Genomic DNA, 23,069 nt, shown 5'->3' on the forward strand with positions numbered 1-23,069 from the left:
TTGAGTTGAATAATGCACATGAGCTTCTCTAAAGATCGATACTAATATATTTTGCCTATATGATGGTGGCTTGGCATGCGTGCGAGTATTAATCAGTCGGCTACTCCCGACTGAAACATTCTCACTTGTCTTTGTTTTGTATTGAGAAACTATTCTAATAGCGGGCCTTGGTGGCAGCAGCAATTGCGACAACAACATCAACACTATAAACACATCGGAGTCGTCGATAGTGTGATGATACTATGCGGCAATTGTCTGTGTACGAGCCTTATGGCATGTATATTTCAATATTAATTAATTATTGGTCATATAATACACTACTAACATACGCATGTAAGACCTTTTTATAATTGAATTTCCAACTAAAACCGCAACTTGTGACATAACAGCTATTTTAATCAGCAATATAAGTAATGCGGTCATTTTTAAATCATATGAATAAGCGACAATGAAAAGTGCAAGAATTGTGCAATTGCGATTGAATAATATAAATACATGTAAGCGATGGAAGGAGCTAATCAAAGATTATTCAAAAAAAACTTTATAAAGAAAACTATATATATATGTATACTTGAATGCGTAACTAGTAATTGGTTAATATGATATGAAACTTAATTTTAATTATTGTCAGATTTACAAGTCCGCAGCAAAGTAAAACTAAACAATTCCTTCGGCAGGATTTAGTTTCATTTCCAGTCAGAACACAAGCTTTGCCAGAAGGCAAGTACGTAAACATAATATTATATAGGTAAGAATGCTGATAATTATACAAATTATAAGTTTTTCACGAAAATAATATCTTAATCGCCTAAATATGTAGGTGTAATACTTTTTCCATTTTAATGTATTTTTTTAAAATATGTAATAGCGATTTGTTTTGTGTGAAATGTGGATTTAGTAAACATTGACAAAATAATAACAATAATAAAGAAAAAACTTTTTTACGAAATTAAGTCAAAATAAAAGCTTGCCATACATAGAAACAGGGCAGACAAAGCATGGAAATAAGCATCTCTGACATTTAGCTGTACTGCTCAGGTCATTATCAGGATTGGGCGACTTAATATATATGTATGTTCAACTGAAAGTATTTATAGCACACAAATTAGTAAGAAAAAAAACAAAATAGAGCACCCATTTCTAAGCGCTGATAAGAATTTTTGCATAGTTCATAGGGCTATCAAGAATGGAACCGCACCTTCAATGTGCATATGTCAAATCGATCAATCGCTGGAAAGTGCCCATTCAAAGTGTCTAGTGTGGAGTATAAAACAAGCAGCTGCTGCAACAACAGCAAGAACAACAACAACAACAACATGGCAGACCCGCATTGCGCCAAGGCTGGCCCGCATTTGACCCGGCCAAAAGCTATACGAATTGCTTGGCCTGAGTAAGGCCACCTGTATCAATACAAGTATTTATTTATAATAATAAAGGCGCACACATAAATATATACACTTGTATTTATGGAACTATGTGCTTGATAGTGTGTGAATGTGCGTGTGTGTGGCTGTCAAACCTCATTTAAATACTATGACGATGTTTTATTGACACTGTGTGTATGTTTTAATTTGGCTTTTGGCTTTCACAGCGCACCGCGCACCGCTTACCGCAGGCCGCTTGGCGTTGCTCGGCTCGGGTCGCACCTGCTATAAATAAAAGCGGATCGCTTTGACGTCACTGTGACGTCATTTGGGCATCGACAGCAATAACAAGGCATAAACATTAACTTAATCATTGTATTTAAAAGTGTCTAAGCAAAGTCTTGTCAATAACTGGTTTTCCATACTATTCGACATGCGTTTGTTTATTTATTTGTTTTTCTTCTTTTTTTTCGTATTTTATTTTTGCCGCACTGTTGTGTCTGATTATAAACGGCATTATATAAAGATTTCAATTGAGCGATATATGGACACAATTGCATTTGTTTATTCCGTGTATTTACAAAATTCTTACAACATTTTGCAAATATTTTCACATTTCTGTGTGTGTTTGTTTTCTTTTTCTCTCTCTCTTATTTGATTTCATTTCAATATTGTAGTTTTTGCTTTGAGAATTGAAAAATATTTTTATTAACTTGCCCGTGTTTCGTGTTTACATTTCATTTCCACTGCATTATTGCCCCCGCAGCGGCTACCTCACCTGATTCGCTCGTCATTTTCATTTTCATTTTCGTTTCTGATCTGCGACTTGATTTAGTTTTATTTCTGGCCATTTGCATTAATTACTAGCGACGACGCGCTGCCATTTTAATTGAATTTTCAACGAAAAGTGCTGGCGCGATTTTTAAATGTTCATAAACTTGTGGCGTTTATTTTTGATTCGTGCTTTATTTCCTTCGGTATTTCTTGATTTCTTTGCTGTTTCTTTTTTCGCATTATTACTATTATTTGGTTTCTGGCACAAGGCTAACAATTGCGTTAAATGCTCATTGCTCGTGGCTATTGCTGTTGGGATAGCAGTTGATGTTGTCGTTGTTGTTGCTGTTGTTGTTGGTATTGCAGCTTTATGAATGGCCGTTGGTCAAGTCTTTGTAGCATTAGTCCATGTAATGCATAAACAAATAACGCTTCGACTAAAACAAACACTGGCAAAAGCCATAACAGCCCCAACAGGCTGGCCTGTTAATTCAAATGTCGTAATACTCGTATCAATCGATATATATATACTATGCATATATAAAAAAAATATATATATATATATATATATATGTATAAGTCTATATATATGTGCATGCAAATATGAAATTGGCTCGCACGTCCGGCGCGAGTAAATTTGCCTTACAAATCGAAATTGCAAATAGTAACGAGAAAAAAGCGAAACATTTTCTATTTTCTACTTATTTTTACGTATTCCCGCTAACGAATTTATCAATCAATTGCAATTGCAATGCCAAATGGCAATCACATGGCACACATTCAAAATGCAATACTTCATTCCTGAATTTATAGATTGCTCTATACAAATAGTTACACAAATATGCCCAAATTCCTACCCTAGTGTCCACCTGTCTGTGTACGTATGCAACCTGCATATAGAATAGATACTTATATGGTACATTTCTGCATGTTAGCTATAAATTTAAGAAGCTTTAGATTAGAATTTTAAGCTTATTACTTTACAACCTAAGTTGCAATTAACATCTTTACCAAGCGACCCGTTGTAGGACGACTGACCTTCAAACAAACAATCATAAATGAACTTAAAGATTAAAATGAATAGTATTATGATGCAGCAGTTTTGGCCTGCATGAAGCGCGACCTCTCACTAAGCCCTTGGTCAGCTTGACTGCCCAAGTCGCATTACTTGACCAGGCCAGGTCGTTAAGTAAATTCTACTGACAGCCAAAAGCCGGCACACGGGCCGAGGCCATCAACTAAACCAACATCAGCGCTGACCGCAGCCGGCGATGATGATGACGCGACGTTAACCGCGATGCCTGCAACAAACGGGCTGGCCGGGACGGTACGAGCCGGTCTGGTAGGTGAACAGAACTGAAAGTCCAGTCGAGTTAAGCTGAGCTGGGCTGAGCCGAACCGAGCTGCCGTGCATATGCATGTGCATAACGGTTGAATGTTTTATTTACTACGTACGCAATAAAAGCAGGAAAATGTTGGGAAATGTTAAGGAAAAGCGAAAAAACGATGTCAATATTTGTTCAAAGTTTTGCTGCTGTCGTTGTTATTATGACTGCACTGTTGTTTTGGTTGTTTGCAAATTGGCCACAGGGCTCAGGCAGACAACATAAAATATTAAAATTGTTAAGCCATGTATGTGACTGTATAGGTTTATATGTGCATAAAACTTTAAAAGGCTAAAGGGGTTCCCAGCTGGCGGGATTCCCTGCATACATCTAAAGAAAGTTAGCTTTAATGGAACCCTTCTGTACTATGCAAAGTAAACTTTTGTTGTGCCGAATTATTGACATATATATTACTGTAGGTACTGCCCGGCTGTGCTCGTGAAAACTTTGGCGCTAAGAATTTTAGATTTTACATTTCCACAACCGTGAAATCATCTTCTATTAAAAAATATGTTTAAAGTGCATCGAATAAGGAACCAAATGTTGGAATCAATCGGTTCCTCCCATGTTTGTCTTGTGGTGAGAATCTTGAAGCCGAAAATTAACTTTGTTTTAATAAATCTTTGACCCGCACTTTCCATCCAGGGGGTTGAGCTTTACGAAAAACGTATCAAATAAATTCTCTAACAGATCTTTGAAAGTATTTTTGAAAGCGAAAACAAACAAAAAAAATTTAAAAGTTTTCCGCCAAATTTTCACAGTTGCGGCTGAAATTTTCCAAATATATATAATATATTCTCAGGCAGACCTTCGAAAATAGGTTTGAAGCAAATCAGACAAAACTGAAAACTTACCCCAAAAAATCTTTAAATCACATTTTGCACCGAGGAAGCTTGGATTCCGCGAACAGTGTGATACACCCCTCAAATGAATTTGAACAAAGATATTTGAAAATGAGATTGAGGTCGATCTAAATGCTAAACAAAATAGTTTCATGCATACATTTTTCGCGATTTTTCTACACATGCGGGTGGAATTTCCCGAAAACCTGTCTTAACGTGAACCTTCATCACATAAGGTAACTAAACTCAAAAATTCAGCTTCCCAGCTCTTACGGTTTGGGCTGTGCGTTGATCACCAACCAGACATTCAGTCAGTTTTATATATAGAGATGTATAGAATTTTCAATTGAAACCTTAAAAAAAAAATGTCTCTGCTCGTACAAAATGTCCTAGCTCGCTGCGTATCCTTTATTTAACATGTACCCACCATTAATCGTGTACCTATATAAGCTCCGAATAATACGACTGACCGTCTGCAATCTTTACAGATAATTGTGCAGTCAGGTACTTCCCAAGAAAATATTTTTTACGTATGTCTTTTGTCTGCTTAATGCAAATGTTCAATCATTTTGCGCCGTCCCAATTTGATGTACGACAACTGTGTCAAAACTTGTCAGACGCTATAAAAAAAAAAGAAGGTAAGAAAAAATGGCATATTTTTAGCAGACAGGTAGGCGATTGTATAAAATAAACGTCCTACAATCGATTGGCAAAATTTATGGGCTCATAAAGATTTCAACCGAAACTCGTAATGACAAAGTGTCCGTCAGCTGACGTCGCTAGCGCACTTCAAGACCTGCACTTAACGCATTCTCAGTTCTCGTCTCCTGCAATCGAGAGTGAGTGACAAACGTGGGAGAGAACAGCTTTCAAGTTTGGCTGTTCCATAAACTTGACAAGTTTGTGTGTTGCCAAGTGGCACTGTAAAAATAGCAGCAGAAAACGCTAAAAGTCAGCTTCAACATTTGTGTCCCTTGCATGCAAGCCATGCTCCAAGTTCTTTTTATATATATAGAAAAATAATTTTTTTTTTACTATTTCAAAAGCTGTCAAGTGTCGCAGGCGACAAACTTTGTTTGAATACCACCGAATTTATTGTTTGCGAGAGGTATATTTGTTTGCGAAATTAATATAACAGAAATTTATGTGTAAGAGTGTGTAATAGTTGTCAATAACAGATTATTATGAGCTGCAAGTCCTTCTAGCTAGTTTGCATTATGTTTTGCTGATATTTCTTCTTATCACACTTATATTAATTCAAAAAGTTATCAACTGCGTTAAATCGAAAACCAACTATGAAAAATCTACTAGAGAAGCCTTAAAACTTTACCCTTGTCAAGCCCACAAATTTTAGAGACGTTGGCAATTACCTTAGCCAAAGTTGTGCACAACATCAACAAATGCATTTAGCTATTGTGTTTCGCAGCTGCTACAGAAAAAACAATGTTGTGTTTTGAAGGAAACAAGGGCAACGAAAGGCAAAAGTTTATGAAGAACACAACAAATGTTAGCAAAAAAAAAAAGAATTCAATAGCGAAAAAACAACATGAAAAACGAGCGCAAAGTTAAACACTCCAAATGTTTGTACAAGTGTCTATCCCTTCCTCACTTTCTCTCTCGCACGATTATTTTATTTTTTATTTTTGTCTCTTGCTGTCAGTGTTGCGCAGTGTTCCCCTTTTTTTTAATATCATATATACATATTCCATAATCGTGATATATGCATTCCGTTCTTTGGGGGAGGCAATTGGCGACAGGCGCTCGTTTCCCAGTACAAGTTTGTAATGAAGCAAGCGCCAAAAATCAATTAATGACTGTGCGGAGGCACCACCAGCAACACCACCACCACCCGCAGCACCACCACCAACAACAACCACAACAGCAAGAACAGCGTAAATATAAACCACAGACATTAAATTAAGGCCGACGCGTTGCGGCCAAAGATTTTGCCAAATGTTAAACACAATCGAGAGGCCGATGCTCTATAAGCTGCAATTCACAAAAATTCTGCAATTCACAAAAATTCTTCAATTTTAAATAAGCTCCAATATATACATGATTTAAGCCCGCTCTAAATTATGTTTAGTGTTATTGTTAATCATTTATTTACTTTCTTAACAGTAAATTTTACATTTACTGATTTATTTTAAAAAGGTACATATGCATTTAATTTTTCTTTAAGTATGAATTCTAGTACTACAAATTATTAGTATCTCAGCGTGTATAGCATATCAAAGTGATACCTTATAATGATCATAAAATATATGTATATTTGGAAAACGTAACAGTTATACTATAAACAGGTCTTACCTTGAGTTCCTTAGTATCGATATCTACAAAAAGAAATAAAATTTAACGTATTTAATTCAACTGTAAAACTCTTCGTAGTTAAATAATATTTAATGATTATTAAAATATTAAACTAAGCCCATGTCCAAAAGTCAGTATATCTATTTTTTCACATTCTCCATTCTAAGCTTGTGGAGCAAAATATAAAATCGTTTATGGGAACAGCTCACATAACAGAGTGCAGCCAAGTCAAAAGGACCACCCAGGATTGGGCTTACAGAGAATTCTTGGCTGCCACAATGCCGTTCAACCACATCCCCTGCCTCCTTTCCAGCTTCGTCTTGCCATGCTCGCAGGCTCTTCGGCTTTGCTGCGCTTTATTGTTAATGAATTCTACACGTATGCCGCCGGGCTGGTCGATTGGACTCGCTGCCATGGCCTGGCCCGGGAGACGGGGCCCAAAGCTGTACCCTGAGGCGCATTATGAGCCAGTTTGCCTGCCAGCCTGACGCATATATATATATTTTTTTCATTGTATTTTTTTTTGTTTTTGCATAAAGCGCCTGTAGAATGTTTGTTGTTGTTTGGGTCTTTATTATTTTTTTTGCTGTGTGCTGCTGTTGCCAAGTCGCCAGCCGCAGTGTCAAGGTGTTGGCCACATGGCGCTGGCCATGCATATTTACAACTGCCACAGTCGCTGTTCGGGGCGGGGTTCAATGTACAAATGATTGGTTTTCAAGCGAGGGGGGAGTGGAAAGGAAAGCGGGGCGGCTGCTGATGATTTAACTTTGGGCTAATCTTTTGTTCTGGCACAAAAAAAAGTTTCAATGACACTTTGAATAATTTTGGCGACATTTGCTGGCATTTGCTGATGGATCATGATATATGTATTAGCTTATATGTAGGCCAGTACAAGCGTATACCATTTGCTTGTTGACAGACGAACAGTAAAATTCAATTTGTGTGCCACACAGGTATGGCGAAGACCCATAAAAAGGGCCCAGGTTTAAAGGTTGACATCTCAGTGGCAATAACACTCAGTCAAAGCTATATCAGGCAGGACGAGGGTTTGTCTTTAATCAAAATTGAGTGAAAAGCACAACAAAAGGCAGGCAGCAAGCTGAGCTAAGCTGCAAAACGCAAAAGAGAGCTTTAAAAAAGTTCACTGTAAAGACATTTGATACCCTGTAAAAAATCTAAGACTTAGACTATATGAATACAAAATGTAATTTAATTCAAATTCAAGTAAATAAATTAAAGTGCCTTACACTTCATGTTAAAGTAATTGCAAATGAAGCTTATGGTATCCCAGCCTCGTTGTGTGAATCACAAACATTTTATTTCTTTCCTTTAAATACATACTACATGTTTGTTTTTATTTAGGTTGAGGTATGTATCTTTTACGAGGTAGCACGTAAAACGTTTTTCAAATATGCACGTCGAGAACAATAACAAATAAAAAGAAAATGGCCGAAAGCCAAACAAGCCGTGCACATCCTAAGAAAGCAAAGGAACCCACTGACAACCTGAAAAGCAAAAGTTTATCAAGGTCATTACAGCAGGTTGCCTGCCCAGCCCCCCCCCCCCTTTCCCCGTAAACAGCGTCTTCCGCGCCATCAAGTTCCGGTTGATTAGCTGAAATTTCTTATCAAAATGATGGCTGGCTAAACGTGGCAGGACCTGGATGTAGTTAGCGTCCTGAAATAAGCCCGGTGAGCACAGGAAATTAAGTGAACACACAAGGCGTTCTGTAGTTGATTCTTACAAGAGCTACTCAACTGAATGGGAACTTAAATATTAATTCATCAGTAAGTAAACGTAAGTAAAATGCACTCTAGTCGAGCAGAATGTTTGCTATGTTGGATTAAATGGAATTCAGGGGAATTTTTCGTTGTTGCTTCTTCAAAATTTCCAAGAAATACAAACTTATGCTTTAAATTGGCTTTAAAAAGATGGAAACTAGATTTCTGTGTAGCTGTGAATATGAGGAAGTTTTAAAATACGAAGTCGATATTTGAATTTAAGTAATTTGGAATTTTTTATTTAGTATCGGTTGCCAAGCTCAAGTTTATTATCCATATTTCCTTTTGTTTTTGTAATCATTGTCGAATATTGCAATTTATTTCAAATGAAACTAGTCAAAATATACTTAATAAAGGGTCGGCGTTTGGCTAGTGGTTCGAATTAATGTACAATTCCTAATGAAAAAGTTCAAGTTTTATATTTACACAATTTATTTACACTGCTTTTTGGACCAATTCGGCTCAAGGTTTAGTTTATAAAAAAAATATAAAAAAATTCCAAGCTGGAAGCTTATGCAGCTTTAATAAAAACCTCACTTAAAATAAAGTTTATTGCAATCAATATTTCTTTTTTGTTTAAGCTTCAGTTATTCGCTAGTTGTGTGAAATGCGATTACTGTATTATATATAATAGTTTATATATTCTTTAATAAGTTTTGATGTTCCAAACATTTTATGACTTTTTGGACGATCCATTTTCATTTGGTCTTGCATTTGTTGGACATAAAGTTTTGTCACACTTCGAATTCAACTTTTTCGACGCGAATAGAATTCGGTTGTTAAAACGTGTCCGCACACATAAACGATTGTTCTCAGAAAGATTGTTCAGAGATGGGACGGCAATCGACGCTTCATCTAAAAATGTCTAATTCAATCAGAGGTCTATACAAAAACTGTAATAGGATCAATTTCTCCGGGGTTGTACGAAGAAGGGGAGCAAGGATTAATTGGATTGAAAGTCACAATGCGTTGCCAAAGCAACCAGCAATGGATAAGTGTGTGAACACACGAACAATACACACACACACACACACAGCTACAACTAGAGCTATAAAACCAATTATATATGTATGTGGCATAGGGTTTCAGGTAGCTGCACTCGTAAATCCATTCAGGGGTTCGCGCTCTTAATAGCGACAACAACAAAATATTAATAAAAGAACTGAAGAGCAGGGTATTGGATAGTCGACCACAATACAATGGGCGTAAAGCCGATAAGCCGTTGCCTTTTTTGGTTTTTCCAATTGTTGCTGCAAAAATGAGTTAAGCTGATTTTCATGCGAGTTTCGTGGCTGGCTAATGGACTAGCGCTTAGAGCGGCTGCTAGCCGCTGCCACGCCCACAACAGTTTGTAGAGGCGTGCGGCAATTAATATCAATTCCGTTTGGCCATTAACATGGCCGAAAACATATTGGCTAACAAGTGCCAAAGTCGCGCCAAATTAGACCCAAAGCCAATGACGAAACAGGTCTGGGATTGGAAACGGTTCAAGGAACGGGACTGGGACTGGAACTGGACTGGGTTCGCGCTGTGTTCGATATGCCCGGCAGCACAGCTATATAGCGCCATGACGCGTGCAAACGATGAGCAGCATGTGGCCAATCCCCAATTGCCGGGGCTAAGCCCAACACGAATGGGTTCGAGTTCAGTTCTGGGGCGCGTCGTTGTCCTTGTTGATAATAATATTCGATTGAGTTTTATTTGCTTTGGGGTTTGGTCCTCCGGCTCGTCCTGCTCATTGATGGTTTATTGTCTTTGCAGTCAGACAATATACACATCATGTTTTCCTTCCATTCTTTTTAGCTGTATGCGTGTGTGCGTGTATGTGTGTACGTGTGACAGTGCTGAAACTGTGACGCAAACGAACGGCACTCGAATGCTTTTATGGTGCCACAAAAATATTCTGCCCCTAGCCTAGGATCGCTTCTAATGGCAATAACAATGGCATGGCGAAGGACCCGCACTCGGCACCACATGTGGCCAACTCTTGGCTGACTCTGCGCCGGGCACTGGGCAACTGCTAATGGCGGGTCACAGTTGGTTCTTCAAATTGAAAACGGAACATTGAACGCTGCCGCTGCCGCTGCCGTTGCCGTTGCTGCTGCTGCCGCCGCTGCTGCTGTTGATGAGTGATGAAGCGGAAGCGGCTGACGCTATCAGCAAATGCTAAGCGCTCCCTAATTATGCAGCCCGTCTGGCAATCGGCAATCAGTGTCACTTACAATGACATACAACAAAAGCAACAATAGCAACAAAAAGAAATGCAAAGAAGATAACAAAACAGCGCAACGCAATGGCAAATAAATATAAATCGAGTACATACGCGAGTTGTTTAAAGAATTCCCCAAATATATATCTCGTAGTATTGAAAATGATATATGTATTATAGGAAGGTGTAATTATGTAATTATGGTATATAAGGTATAATCATTATTACCGGACAGCAGGGACATCTCTTTTACCTGACAAATTTCAATAGTTTTAATCTTCTACTCAAGTTTGGCAAGTAAAGTGACCTTTAAGCGAACGCAAGCCCTACCTTTGATATATAAAACTAAAAACTTCAAAAGTATAAATGAATGCAAGTTTTCCAGATTTTGTTTTTCCATCGAACGGCCCAAACTAGTTTATAAATTGTTCTGCATTGCCTTAGCCGACAGAAAAAGTTGCTAAAGCTATTTAAAAAGTTTGCTTGATAGTTTGTAACTATAGCCAATGCTTATAGGATTAATAATAACTATTATTTCTTTGGCTTATCTGTTAAGCAAACATCTCTTTTAGCAAAAACCGTTGTAGTTCGCTTAAGATCCATATTTTAGATATGTTCATAACGATGCGTATGGAAACTTTATCGATAAGCAACCCGTGGAACAGACAAAACAATGACAAAGTTGAGAACAAACAGACATCGACCGGAAGTGCGCATAGCATAATGAGTTTATGTTTTTTTATACTCTTTATTTATTTATTTTTTTGAGGGCAGAAGAGGTTGAAGAGGCCTTGCAGATAGCATGAACAACAGCAGTGATAACAATGCCCAAGACTATGACGCTGGTGGCGGTGCGAACACGGATGCTTTCACTCTCAATGAGAGCGGGGCGGGGCGATGCGGCAAGCGAGCGAGTATCTGTGGCAGGCCATAAAGCACTCAATGCATGTGCAACAGCAGCAGCAGCATCAAAGGGGCATCGATTAAGTTAATGAAATTGCGTTGTCCATCGGCACGGCTGGGGCAACGCGGGACAGACGGCGTGTAAATTACAGTAAATACTTTAAAGCACTTATGCAGCCGGCGCTGGCAAAGCTAACAGCTAATGAGGTGTGACAATTAAAAGGCGGCAGGCAAATGGGTGCAGCTGAATTTATTATACTCTAGTCATAAGCTAAAATGAGTATATTGGTTTTGTGCACGGTTTGTCTGTCTATTGTCGCTAGAAGCTTGAAGCTTGGAAAATATACGCGTGTATAACCGCGTCAGATATCGTTAAAATTGATTGTATGCCCTCTGGGGGGCTTGGCAAACCGCGAAAATCAATATGCGTTGTTTTTGATGCTTTTCATACAAAGTTTAACCACTGTTTTCCGCCACTTAATAGTCGAATGTTTCAAACATACTACGTAAGCATTTTAGCTTAGTGGTTTGTCCATCCATTGATCCCCACACAATCTGCCAGGACCAATTCCTTTATATATATATATATATAGATAGAAAATCATGTGTCTTACAGTTTTAAAGCTAGAGCCACCTAATTGGACTGGGAACTGTATATGAGCTTCTCTAGGGATAAATCAATATTTCCTAGTCCCAATTTGAAAGACACTGCCTTCCAGGATATAGATCCCAAGAATCCAGATAGTTCTTTTAAACTTGCTTTGATTGTTATTACATACATAAACAGAGTATTGCGCAGTCTGTTGCAGCGGACTAAAACCTTTTAAATAATTTTTTTTGACAAAGTTAAAGCAGGGTTGTTGATGGTGGGGTTAGGCAAGCGAATTTTACCTTGTCTGTTTGCTTTGCGTTCTTGCTGTTGTTGTTTCCGTAGAAGCAGCCGCTTGTGCTTTAAATGCTTAGGTTTTAGTATGTGTTTTGGTATTTTTATAATTTTTTCGCAACAATCAGAATGTGACTGATAAGGGGGCGCCGTTGATAAGGCGAGTCATCCAATTCGCAGAACAGGCGCAAGGGCAGCAGCAGAGACAGCAACAGAGGCAGATCAGCATAAACAAATTAAAGAGACGCGCTAGAAAAGGTCTTTGCAACGACAACGCCTAGTGAAGCAATTTTCCGGCTTTTCACACACGCGACGGCGTCAACGACAGCGGCAGCAGCGTCAACTCTGACGTCGGCACAGGCGGCACGCTTTCTCGGCAAGTTTTGCGTTTGCTTTTGAGTTTGCTTTTGCTTTGCTTTGCGTTGCTTTGCTGCTGCTTCTGTCTCGTTGTTGTTGTTGTTATTGTTGTTGTTGGCGACACCAATACTTTATTTCTTCTTTTCAATTTGACCGCATTTGTCGATTTTGGTTTTTCTTCTTTTTGTTGCTGCTGCGGCCGCTGCTATAGCGGCTCTCTTTGCGTTTTGCTTTTGGCCAACAAAACACACACTTACTAGCACTTGCACATACACGCACTCACACACTTGAACTTGCGCGCTGCAAACACACACTAACACACACAAACACACGATAGAGCAAGAGCGCGGCGATCGAACACAGAATGCCAAAAATTTAAAGCACTTGATTTAATTGGCTTGCACAACACGCACGTTTAATTTGCATTTGTTGCGGCTCGCACGCGTATTAATTAACAATAATTTTTAAATATTTTATACGTCCGCGCTAGCAAAAGAGGTATACACCCACGTCCGTTCGTAACACAAATGCTGTTAATTAACAGGCACAGCGTTTAACGTGCTGTAAGTCAAGACTCATAAAAGCCTTAACAGACTGTTTCCTTCGACATGACTGCATTTCGATAAGTGAACATTCCACAGACTGTTACTGTTAAATTCATTAGACCGATAAGTTTTTGTTATCGATTACAAAAAACACATTGTGTGACGTCACAAGTGTGATAAACATATAACAAATAAGTTAAATTTATTAATATGAAAACAAGTTGTTGAATCAGTTTACGTAGTTTAAAAATATGGTTTACTACATATTCACGTTTTTAAATTACTTTTAATTTTGTAAGTAGTTTTGTACATTGCGCGAAGGTTACACGAGGTTCGTTACAGCCGCAGACAACCGGCAAATTGTAGATAACTTGCGCGCCTTGAATCATGATTTTTACGAGAAAAGCACTTAAATTACTAAGCCATCGCCTGAAATGCTCTGGTTCAACGCTCTTAATTAATCGGCGCTGCCTACAAAGCGCCACCAACGGCGAAGTCCCTTCCGTAGAGGTCAGTTTCAGCAATGGGTAAGACAATTGGCAAAAATCTTCCAAGAACAAAAACTATTTTATAATGTGCTTTCGTTATCAGACGAAACATGACCATTAGCTCGGGCAAACTAGCGCGTTTTGCCAATGGCACTGCCGTTTGCCAAATGGGAGATACTGCGGTTATGGTCACTACGGTGGCAAAGGCGAAGCCAACGCCTGGACAAAATTTCATGCCGCTGGTGGTGGACTATCGCCTGAAGAATGCAGCCTCGGGCCGCATACCGATGAACTTCATGCGCCGAGAGTTGGGCCCATCGGAGAAAGAGATACTGTCGGCGCGTCTAATAGATCGGTCGCTGCGTCCACTGTTTGACAAGGATTATCGAAACGAGACGCAACTGGTGTGTAATATGCTGGCCATGGATGCGGTACACTCGCCAGACGTTCTGGCCATTAATGCGGCCTCCATGGCGCTCTCCCTGAGCGACATACCCTGGAATGGGCCCATAGGTGCCGTGCGGTAAATTCGAAGTTACATGAAAAATTACAATTTTTTTAATTTTCCGTGTAATCATTTTTAAGTGTTGGCCTGAACGATGGTGAGGTACTGATTAACCCCACGCGCCGCGAATTGCAAACTTCGCAATTGGATTTGGTTGTCTCAGCCACCAAACAGAACCTCGTGGTCATGCTGGAGGGAAAGGGTAATGTAGTGTTAATGCAGGATCTGCTGAAGGCCATCAAGCAGGGCACGCGTGAGGCACAGTTTATCATCCATGAAATCGAACGTCTTCAAAAGGCTTATGGACGCCATAAACGTGAAGTGGATGCGCTGCCTGAATCGAATCTAGAGCTGGTGCAGGCGGTGAAGAGCATGTGTGAGATGCGTCTGCGTGAAATCTTTCAAGATGCACAGCATGACAAAATCTCTCGTGACACTGCCGTCAACGAGGTGCGTGCCAATGTCATTGACAAGGTGTGGTCGTCATATCCAGACACAGATCCCGCAGCCATTGGAGAGGAGTTTAATAAGGCTTGTCGTGATATTTTCCGTGAGCTAATCTTCGAGAGTAGCCGACGCTGCGATGGTCGCGACTACGATAGTTTGCGCAACATAAGTTGCCAGGTAGACATGTACAAACCGTTGCATGGCTCGGCCCTGTTCCAACGTGGCCAGACGCAGGTCTTCTGCACGGTCAGTCTGGACTCGCCGGAAAGTGCCATGAAGCTCGATACGTTGGCGGCGCTGGACAGTGGTGGCCTGAAGGCCAAAAACTTTATGCTGCACTACGAGTTTCCTCCATACGCCACTGGAGAGGTGGGCCGGATTGGACCACTCGGACGCCGAGAATTGGGCCATGGTGCTTTAGCCGAGCGTTCTTTACTTCCCACACTGCCGCACGACTATCCATTTACAGTGCGCTTGACGTCAGAAGTGCTGGAATCGAATGGCTCCAGCAGCATGGCGAGCGTCTGTGGTGGTTCCCTGGCACTCATGGACGCGGGTGTTCCAGTAACGGCGCCTGCTGCCGGCGTGGCCATTGGCTTGGTCACTAAGTACGAGAAAAATGATACCAAGCATCTGCAGGACTACCGCATTTTGACTGACATACTGGGCATTGAGGATTACATGGGCGACATGGACATGAAAGTGGCGGGCACGCGCAAAGGCTTTACTGCCATTCAAGCGGATCTCAAGATACCGGGCATACCGCTTAAAGTGGTAATGGAGTCACTGCAAAAAGCCACCGATGCCAAGTCCAAAATACTGGATATCATGGGTGAAAGCATCAAAGAACCACGGTAAGTCCAATTAGATCTTTTATCTGAATATCGACTAAGCTCGTTTGCATGTTTTTTTCAGGAAATACCGCAAGGATTGCTGGCCTGTCAGCGAGAGTCTCGCCGTGGAGCCACATCAGCGTGCTCAACTCATTGGACCCAGCGGACTGCATATGAAGCGCATCTACTTGGAAACAGGCACCACCCTGACCGCCGCCGACGACAGTTCATTCACAGTTTTTGCCCCCTCACAGGCGGCGCTGGATGAGGCCAAAGAGCTGATCGATGGTTACATGCAGAAGGAACGCGTGCCAGATTTGGAATTCGGTGGAATTTACACAGCCAAAATCACCGAGCTGCGGGATACAGGCGTGATGGTCACTTTGTATCCAAGCATGCCCCCTGCACTGTTGCACAACTCGCAGCTAGATCAACGCAAGATTGCGCATCCCTCAGCGCTGGGCTTGGAGGTTGATCAGGAAATACAAGTAAAGTACTTTGGTCGCGATCCGGTCTCTGGTTTTATGCGGCTCTCCCGCAAAGTGCTACAGGGTCCAGCGGTGGGTATTGCGCGTAGTCTGAACAAAGCGGCAGCCAGCGAGAACAGCTCCTGAAGTTGCTGAAGATTGAAACTTGGGATAACTCAAGCAGTTGTACAGCTTACAGTTTTGTTCTGTTTTTAGACTTGCAAATACATTATATATTAAGTTATAAATTTCATGTATATACATTAAACAAATCATTTTAATTATGAATTATGTAAAATAGTTCTTTAAAATACATTTTATTGTAAATTTTATGCCATTTGGTACGTTGAAAATGGGTGCTTGCTCTGTTAAAGGGACTTCGAGATTGCGAAAATTGTAATTTTCATTAGCAGTTGGAACCCCGTTATTACTTATATGCGAAAGAAATTTAATTTTGAATTAATATTTTAGGCTTTGCCATAAATAGTAGATAGTCCCAATTATAGCAGTTTTGGTACAGTTCCTTAATTAAATTGTTAAAAATAAATAATTTTGAATGCCAATAAAGAAAAACTCGGCACAGTTTGAAAAATTAAACGTTTTTTGTAGTCTTTACATCGTTTTTGGTAAATAAGTATACATTGGCCTCTGAACACAGCTTAAAGAAATCTAGTTGTAGAAGTATTGCAGGAAACTTTAGTTAATAAAAAACTTAAACGTAACCTAATTTGAAGCGATCAAGGATATATACTTCTAAAACTGTATCGCATGGCATCATAAAGTAGCTGAAGAAATCACCTTTAGATGATAACTCGATAATAGGAATCAGAAATGCTGTACAAGGCCACTATTGGTGTCTTGGCATCACTCAGATTATCCACGATCTCCTCGTATATTTCGAATATATAACGTTTGTATTTCGGGAATCTGCAAAAGCATGAAAGGATTCTTATTAAGCCGACTTTGCCCAACATATTATTTTTTTATTAAATATATAATCAGTTTACCGCCCGTGGAAGATTTTCCAAGGAGGGTAAAATATGTATTTCTTGTTTTTTCATACAGAACTTTGAAAACAAGCTTGATTTCGACCGGATAAAATTTAAAATTGTAGTATGAGCGAACCACATTATCAAAAAATGTTTAGATCTTTGAAAGAGTTTATGTTATGTATAATGGTTTTTTATTAGTTTTCCACCCTTGCGTGAGGAATTTCCCCAAATACTGAAAAAAAACTGCTTTCGTTTTGGACTGTATTAGTCAGCAATCAGTCAGTGAGTCAATCAGTCAATCAATCAGTCATGACAAATAGTTAGATATTATAATGGATTTTATAGCTTTTTTACCTTTCGATCACAAAATTCATTTCGGGTTCAGTCTCATTTCTGCGCAACACTCTCGGGTTGATAGCACCAACTATGGCGTTGACCACTGCTGGCGGCAACTCCACCACTACCACCACAAACGATTCCTTCTTAATGAACTGCGCCAGCGTTGAGCTCATTTGCTGCGCCACTTGATTTTCTAAGCGCCTTCGATAGTTGGCAGTGAGCTTGTCGTGGGTGAGGAATGTTACCTGCACATTGGGCAGCTGGCTGTAATTGTTCTTGATGGTCGAATTAGACGCTGACAAGCTGAGCCCGTTCTCGCCGCGTCCGCTGCCACCGCCACTACTGCTCATGTTGGGCAGCTGGCTAAAAGTTTCCACACCGCCACCAACAGCTCCGCCATTAATGCCCTCGCTGCGCTGCATCTTCTGAATGAACTCAACCAGTTCGGCGCGAGTCAGATGACGCTCCTGGAAACGATCGCGCTCAAAGGAGCGCACACGCAATGCTCCATTCTCTGCTACCAATATGACATGCAGCGCCCCCAGTCTTTCCAATTCCTGCGCTTCATCGCCGCCACCGCCGACCGTCTCCACAATGCCGCAACGTATACCAACGGACCAAAGTAGACGCATAATGTAGGTGACATCCTTGAGCGGCGGCCGAGTGCCGCACACGCAAATACCTATGTCAATAGCGCGGCAATCTTTTGCATATTCCATGCCCACGGCGGCCACTAGCTTATCCAACGAAAATGAGAGTCCCGCTCCACTAAGGACGCCACGCGTTGGCAGCGCCGCATTAAAACTTTGGGCCTGTTTCTGGAACTCATGCAGCATAGCATCATAGCGCTCACCCTTGGCTAAAACTGAGGGATGTCCGGAACGATTCGGTTTTAGATCGGCGGTCATTTGCCAGACAATGCCACCATTGCTGGCACGGTCAAAGCTAATGGGCAGGCCAGCCCAAATGTGTATGGGACACTGTTGGTAAATAACAACATTCACTCTTCCGATGACAGTCAACCAGTTCAATCAACTACTTACCGTCACGCCCAGACTGTAAGCTAGTCCTATGACCGTTTCCAGTTCACGCAAAGCGCCACGTGCCAAAGAAGCTGCCTCACCTTTGCCGCGCATCAGTGACTTCAAGGCAGACTCATCCACGCTGCTTCTGGAACCAGTCAGCAGAAAGTTTACCAGCAGCATGTCCATTAAGGTCTGTGCCGAGGTACGTGACTTGTCCATGATTGCCGTTATGCTGGAATGAAACTGAAAGCGTGAAATACGGCCCTCAATGAAGTCCATGAAGCCCTCAAAAAGCGCGCCATACTGTGACTTGGGCACATTGCAGAATATAAGAATGGAGCGCAACAAATTCGTGTGATTCATGCGTATAGCAATGTTGCGCTCGCGCAGGCGAGGCAGCTCGTTAGTAATTTCAAAGGCCAGTGAGATCAGCTCTGCATCAACCAGTTGGCTGCTTGTGCTGGGCGTGACGATGTCGAAGCAGCATTCGTAATTCTGTTTCGGGTGAAAGTTGAAGACGCGCTCCTCGTGATAAACCCGATCCACACAGTAGCGCCGTATGAGATTTACTCCATTCATGGTTACATGGCGGGCAAACTGAGTACGCAGATCGCAGGGCAGCAGCACCACACAACCGGAGTGGGTCATCAAATGCACAGCGTTGGAACTGGCACTTGAGTTAATGTTACGCGAGGACAGCGGTGACAAAAGTGGCGAGTCCACCTCAATGGCACCATGCTTACGGAACACATTAACCACTTTCGCCTTGACAAACTCAATAAGCGGATTGAGGGAAACTATGTCGTCGATAACAATGGCCGAGTTCCACGATTTCATGGCACGACTGCTGCTTAGATGGTAGGTGTGTTCAAGCACCTCGTCGCTCTCCTGTTGCAGACAGCGTGCCACGAGATTCTTGTAAGCTTTGCTTTGTGGATTGGCCAGAGCATGCCGCAGCATTTCCTGCAGCTCATTGGCCTCCAGTTCAGCTGGCGGAACCAAATCCGAGACAAGCAGCTCCTCGGCGGTTGGTCGTTGGGCAGGATCATGGCTGAGCAGCCAGCGCAGCATCTAACAATAAAAAAGAATTAGTCTATTGTATACGATTTTATACAAAAGCTTACCTTGACGGTCTTCTCATATTTGCTATCCTGCAGCATGCACTCTGGTATAATTATGGAGGGATTTCTTAAAGCCATTATGGTCTGTGCGCGTTCCATGCTAGTGTCAAAGGGCGGCTGGCACATCTCAAACAATATTATGCCCAGCGTGTACATGTCTACTTTTTGATTGTAAACAGACTTAGAGGCATTACCCGTCAGCTCTGGTGCCACATAGAGCGTGGTGCCTACTTTGCCCGTGCCTGTGCCATCCTCCGTGAAGGTAACATGCTGAGTAGTTGAATGCGATGGGTACTCAGCTATAAAGAGCGTGGAATTAGTTGTGTCCAGACAAGCCTTGAGCTTGATCACGAACCATTCGATTGTAACGCTAAAAAGCTCGTGGTGGCTAGACCGAAATCTCCTATTTTAATTTGATCATGCGAGTCCAAGAATATGTTAACCGGCTTCAGATCGCGATGTATAATGCCTTGCTTATGAATGTGAGCCAAGCCTTCGGCAATCTCCCGGAACAAGCGCCACAAACGATCTGTGTTCTCAAATAGATTATCATCGATTGCAGTACTAAAAAAATGATTCTTTGAATTATAATTTATAGAAGCTGTGATATGTCTTAGCTTACCGCAAGGTACACTTCTCACAAAACTCCATTTGAATGTACATAACTTGCATTTGTGGACGCGGCGAACTTATCTTGCGTTGCAATGAATCTTCCTTGTCGCTGTTTTCATCGTCGTCATCATACACTGCTACTTGACCATTCGAGTCAACAAACTCAATGCCATCCGAGTCGGAGTCGTCCATGTTGGGCCTTGCAGACAATGCGATATAGTTAAGAAATCATTTAATGGCTTATTAGACCAGCTATTTACATGTAACCATTCCACATGCTCGATGAGCTTTCTGTTTCCTCCACATGCACGGCTAGCCCTAGCTGCGGGGACTTGGCCGGTTTGGTGCTCAGCTCTTGGCTCTGTGACCAATCACCGCCCAGCATTTTGTCCATTTCAGCCGCGTCGGCATCGCTAACACTCTCAATCCAGCTGTTGAAATAGCGCACCACATTCTCATGATTCAGACGCGACAGCAGCTCCACCTCACGGGTCATTTTCTTATATAGCTGGCGACTGCGCGCCGGTAGTGGTATACGTTTGATTGCATATTCTCGGTTATCCAGTATGTTGCGCACCTTTAACACATCACCAAACGCACCTTTGCCCAAATACATGAGAACCTCGAACTCGGTGCGCAGACGAGATTGGCTCAGCGCTAGAGTGGGTATTTGGAAGGGCACCACAGCGCGCTGCATGGACAATCCTTGGATGTTTTGGGGCACCAGTGAACTGCGATGCTGTGTGTGTTGCAGCGTCAAGTTCTGTTGCGCATTGTCCACATATAAACGCAGAAAGGGATGCTCCAGCAGCTCCGAGGCGGACAGTGTGCGATCAGAATGGCATCTGTAACGGAATTAAATGTATAAAACCATTTACAGTTGATGTTTGCTATTCGCATATACTAGCTGTACTTACTTGTCCACAAATTCTCGCATTTCATAGCTGTGGGTGGGCATCAGTGCCTCTACGAGTGCGCCCAATGCTGGTAGATCGCCGCGGTTGCTGCTTTGGCCAGCGCCTCCAGTCAACTCCAGCAAATTTGGCACCAGCGAGAAATCTGTACAGCGTATGTTACCAGCATTGTCCATAAATACGGTGCTGTCGAGCAGGTGGCTGTGCGAGACGCCCTTGTTGTGCAAGAACACCAGAGCTTCCAGCACGCCACGTGCCACCATGCGCGCACCATCCATACACCAGCCCAGCGTCGAGGAGATGCTGAAAACGCTAGTACCCAGTAAAAAATCCTGCACCAGATAGACCAGTAAGCCCTCCTTCCGTTTAATGCAGAGCACGCACTCGTATTGAATGAGATTCTTGTGCTGCAACTGTGCCAGAGTTGCGACCTGTTTCTCTATGGAGGCTATCAGCTCATCCACACGATGGTTGCCGACACACTTGGACTCGGCACTCCAGTGGCATTTTCCATTGCCAGCACAGGGCTGCTCTAGTTGCGAGTACTTGATATTCCACTCGGTTAAGTAAAGCAGCTGGCCAGAGTGCATATCGACGCCAGTGTAGGCAATGCAGCCGCGCTGCGAATGACCTGGAAGTGGAAATACATAAGCTACAAAACAATGAAGACAAGAGTAGTAGTTACCCAAGCAACAGCCGCGTTGGATTTGCCTGCCCACCTTGTAAAAGGAGAGCATTTCTGTATTTCGATGATCCAGACACTTGTTTGGATATGTGTGTCCGCGATAGTAGGGCGAGGAGCTCTCAGAACTTTCCGAGGAGCTGGGATGGCGATTGTTGGACTCGCTCATGCTGCGTCGTGGCTCGCCGCGTCGCTTGGCTTCCGTTTTAAACATCTCTTTGCGACGCTCCACCTCGTCCATGAGCGTCTGCCGCTCTAGAGTTTCCTTTCGCTTCTGTATATCCAATAGCTCCTGTTCACGCTTTTGCTTAGCCTGTAGCATTTCGTCATAGAATGAACCCTTCGGTGGTTTGTTGTGCTGCAGCAAAAATGCCTGAACGGTCTGTGCCAGCTCGTAAATCATTACCTCGCCGCGCAGCTCCTGAGATTGAGCATGCAGCTGGGCGAGCAGAGCCTCCAGCAACTGATCCGATATGCCCTTTGACTCCTCGAGTACTATTTTGGGGGCACTGCAAAAAAAAAAACCGCGTATTAGCTAATTGTGGCACACCAATATAGGCCGACTAACAGCTTTGGATACTTGGAGGGACATGTCACATGTAGCTTGGTACAAACATAGGCTTGTGGCAGGCCATTGGAGGAGTCTCGCAGTGGGGTTAGAAGTATGCGTATGTCTGTAGGCTTCCATTGCGAGGCACTGCTTTGCGGTCTCAGATCCTCCACATCGGCGCCGAATATGGACTACAAATAGCAAACGTTCATTTCATCATCTTGCAAGTAGGTTCGTATAAATAAAACTTGCCTTTATAACTTCCAATTCCTCCGTCTGTCTTTCGCGAAATGATTCTTTCGCTGCCATTTAACTGTAAATTTGTTCATTAAATTTTAATAAAAAACCCTCAAACACTGCTCGCTTGCAGTGCAAAAATGCTGAAGTCTCGCTGCTTGTTGTTGGTGTATCTACGTGTGTATGTGTGCGTGTGTGTTTTTTGTTATGAATGCTGCAGCCGGCGTGTTTTTTCTGCGATGGCAGCTGTTTCATTATTCGTGATCTTCTGCATCGCTTTGTGGGTTGTCTTTACGTGAAGATTGTGCTAACTTAATTTATTTTATTGCTAGTGGCAGTTTTATTGCTAAAAATTGCCACTTGTTGCTCTTTTCATTACAATTTTTCACTTGCGTTTTGTGTGCGTAGTTTGCTAGTCGTATAACACTTAACATTACTTGTTTGGCTCTTAACATCCGCTGTTCCAGTAACATCGATACCAGGTGTGTTCTGCTTTTCGGGATT

At 41.9% G+C, this 23,069-nt stretch overlaps 3 protein-coding genes across 5 annotated transcripts in view; 1 reads left to right on the plus strand and 2 right to left on the minus strand.

Annotated features, from left to right (window-relative positions):
* The window catches only part of Gprk2 (G protein-coupled receptor kinase 2), a 61,487-nt gene extending 48,152 nt beyond the window's left edge, over nt 1-13,335 (minus strand). The window contains exons 1-2 of one of the 2 annotated variants that reach the window (XM_064694053.1): nt 12,460-13,335; nt 6,676-6,698 (exon numbers count right to left, since the gene is read on the minus strand). The gene's annotated coding sequence lies outside the window, so the exon portion shown is untranslated. The remainder of the gene's footprint in view (nt 1-6,675; nt 6,699-12,459) is intronic. The other variant, XM_064694054.1, reaches the window with a different exon arrangement.
* A 222-nt stretch (nt 13,336-13,557) lies between these two features.
* PNPase (polyribonucleotide nucleotidyltransferase 1) lies at nt 13,558-16,381 on the plus strand. The gene is made up of 4 exons (XM_064694051.1): nt 13,558-13,880; nt 13,945-14,364; nt 14,427-15,647; nt 15,709-16,381. Exons 1-4 carry the CDS (start codon nt 13,741-13,743, stop codon nt 16,238-16,240), a joined length of 2,313 nt encoding a protein of 770 aa, XP_064550121.1. The 5' UTR covers nt 13,558-13,740; the 3' UTR covers nt 16,241-16,381.
* Nucleotides 16,382-16,676: 295 nt separating this feature from the next.
* On the minus strand, nt 16,677-22,985 carry Gcn2 (eukaryotic translation initiation factor 2 alpha kinase Gcn2). 2 transcript variants are annotated; one of them, XM_064694050.1, is made up of 11 exons: nt 22,581-22,985; nt 22,347-22,519; nt 21,782-22,287; nt 21,100-21,727; nt 20,443-21,027; nt 20,193-20,381; nt 19,926-20,134; nt 19,574-19,869; nt 18,468-19,520; nt 17,440-18,404; nt 16,677-17,020 (listed from the first exon to the last, which is right to left on the minus strand). In XM_064694050.1, the coding sequence occupies exons 1-11, from the start codon at nt 22,635-22,637 to the stop codon at nt 16,894-16,896; spliced, it is 4,788 nt and encodes a 1,595-aa protein (XP_064550120.1). In that variant the 5' UTR covers nt 22,638-22,985; the 3' UTR covers nt 16,677-16,893. The 2 variants fall into 2 exon arrangements, with proteins under 2 accessions (XP_064550120.1, XP_064550119.1); XM_064694049.1 differs by having other exon boundaries at nt 21,100-22,287.
* Nucleotides 22,986-23,069: the final 84 nt, after the last annotated feature.

This window comes from Drosophila montana, unplaced genomic scaffold (assembly GCF_035044405.1).
Source record: "Drosophila montana isolate Dmon_TW-CO22-7 unplaced genomic scaffold, ASM3504440v1 contig_3733_1, whole genome shotgun sequence".
NCBI lineage: Eukaryota > Metazoa > Arthropoda > Insecta > Diptera > Drosophilidae > Drosophila > Drosophila montana.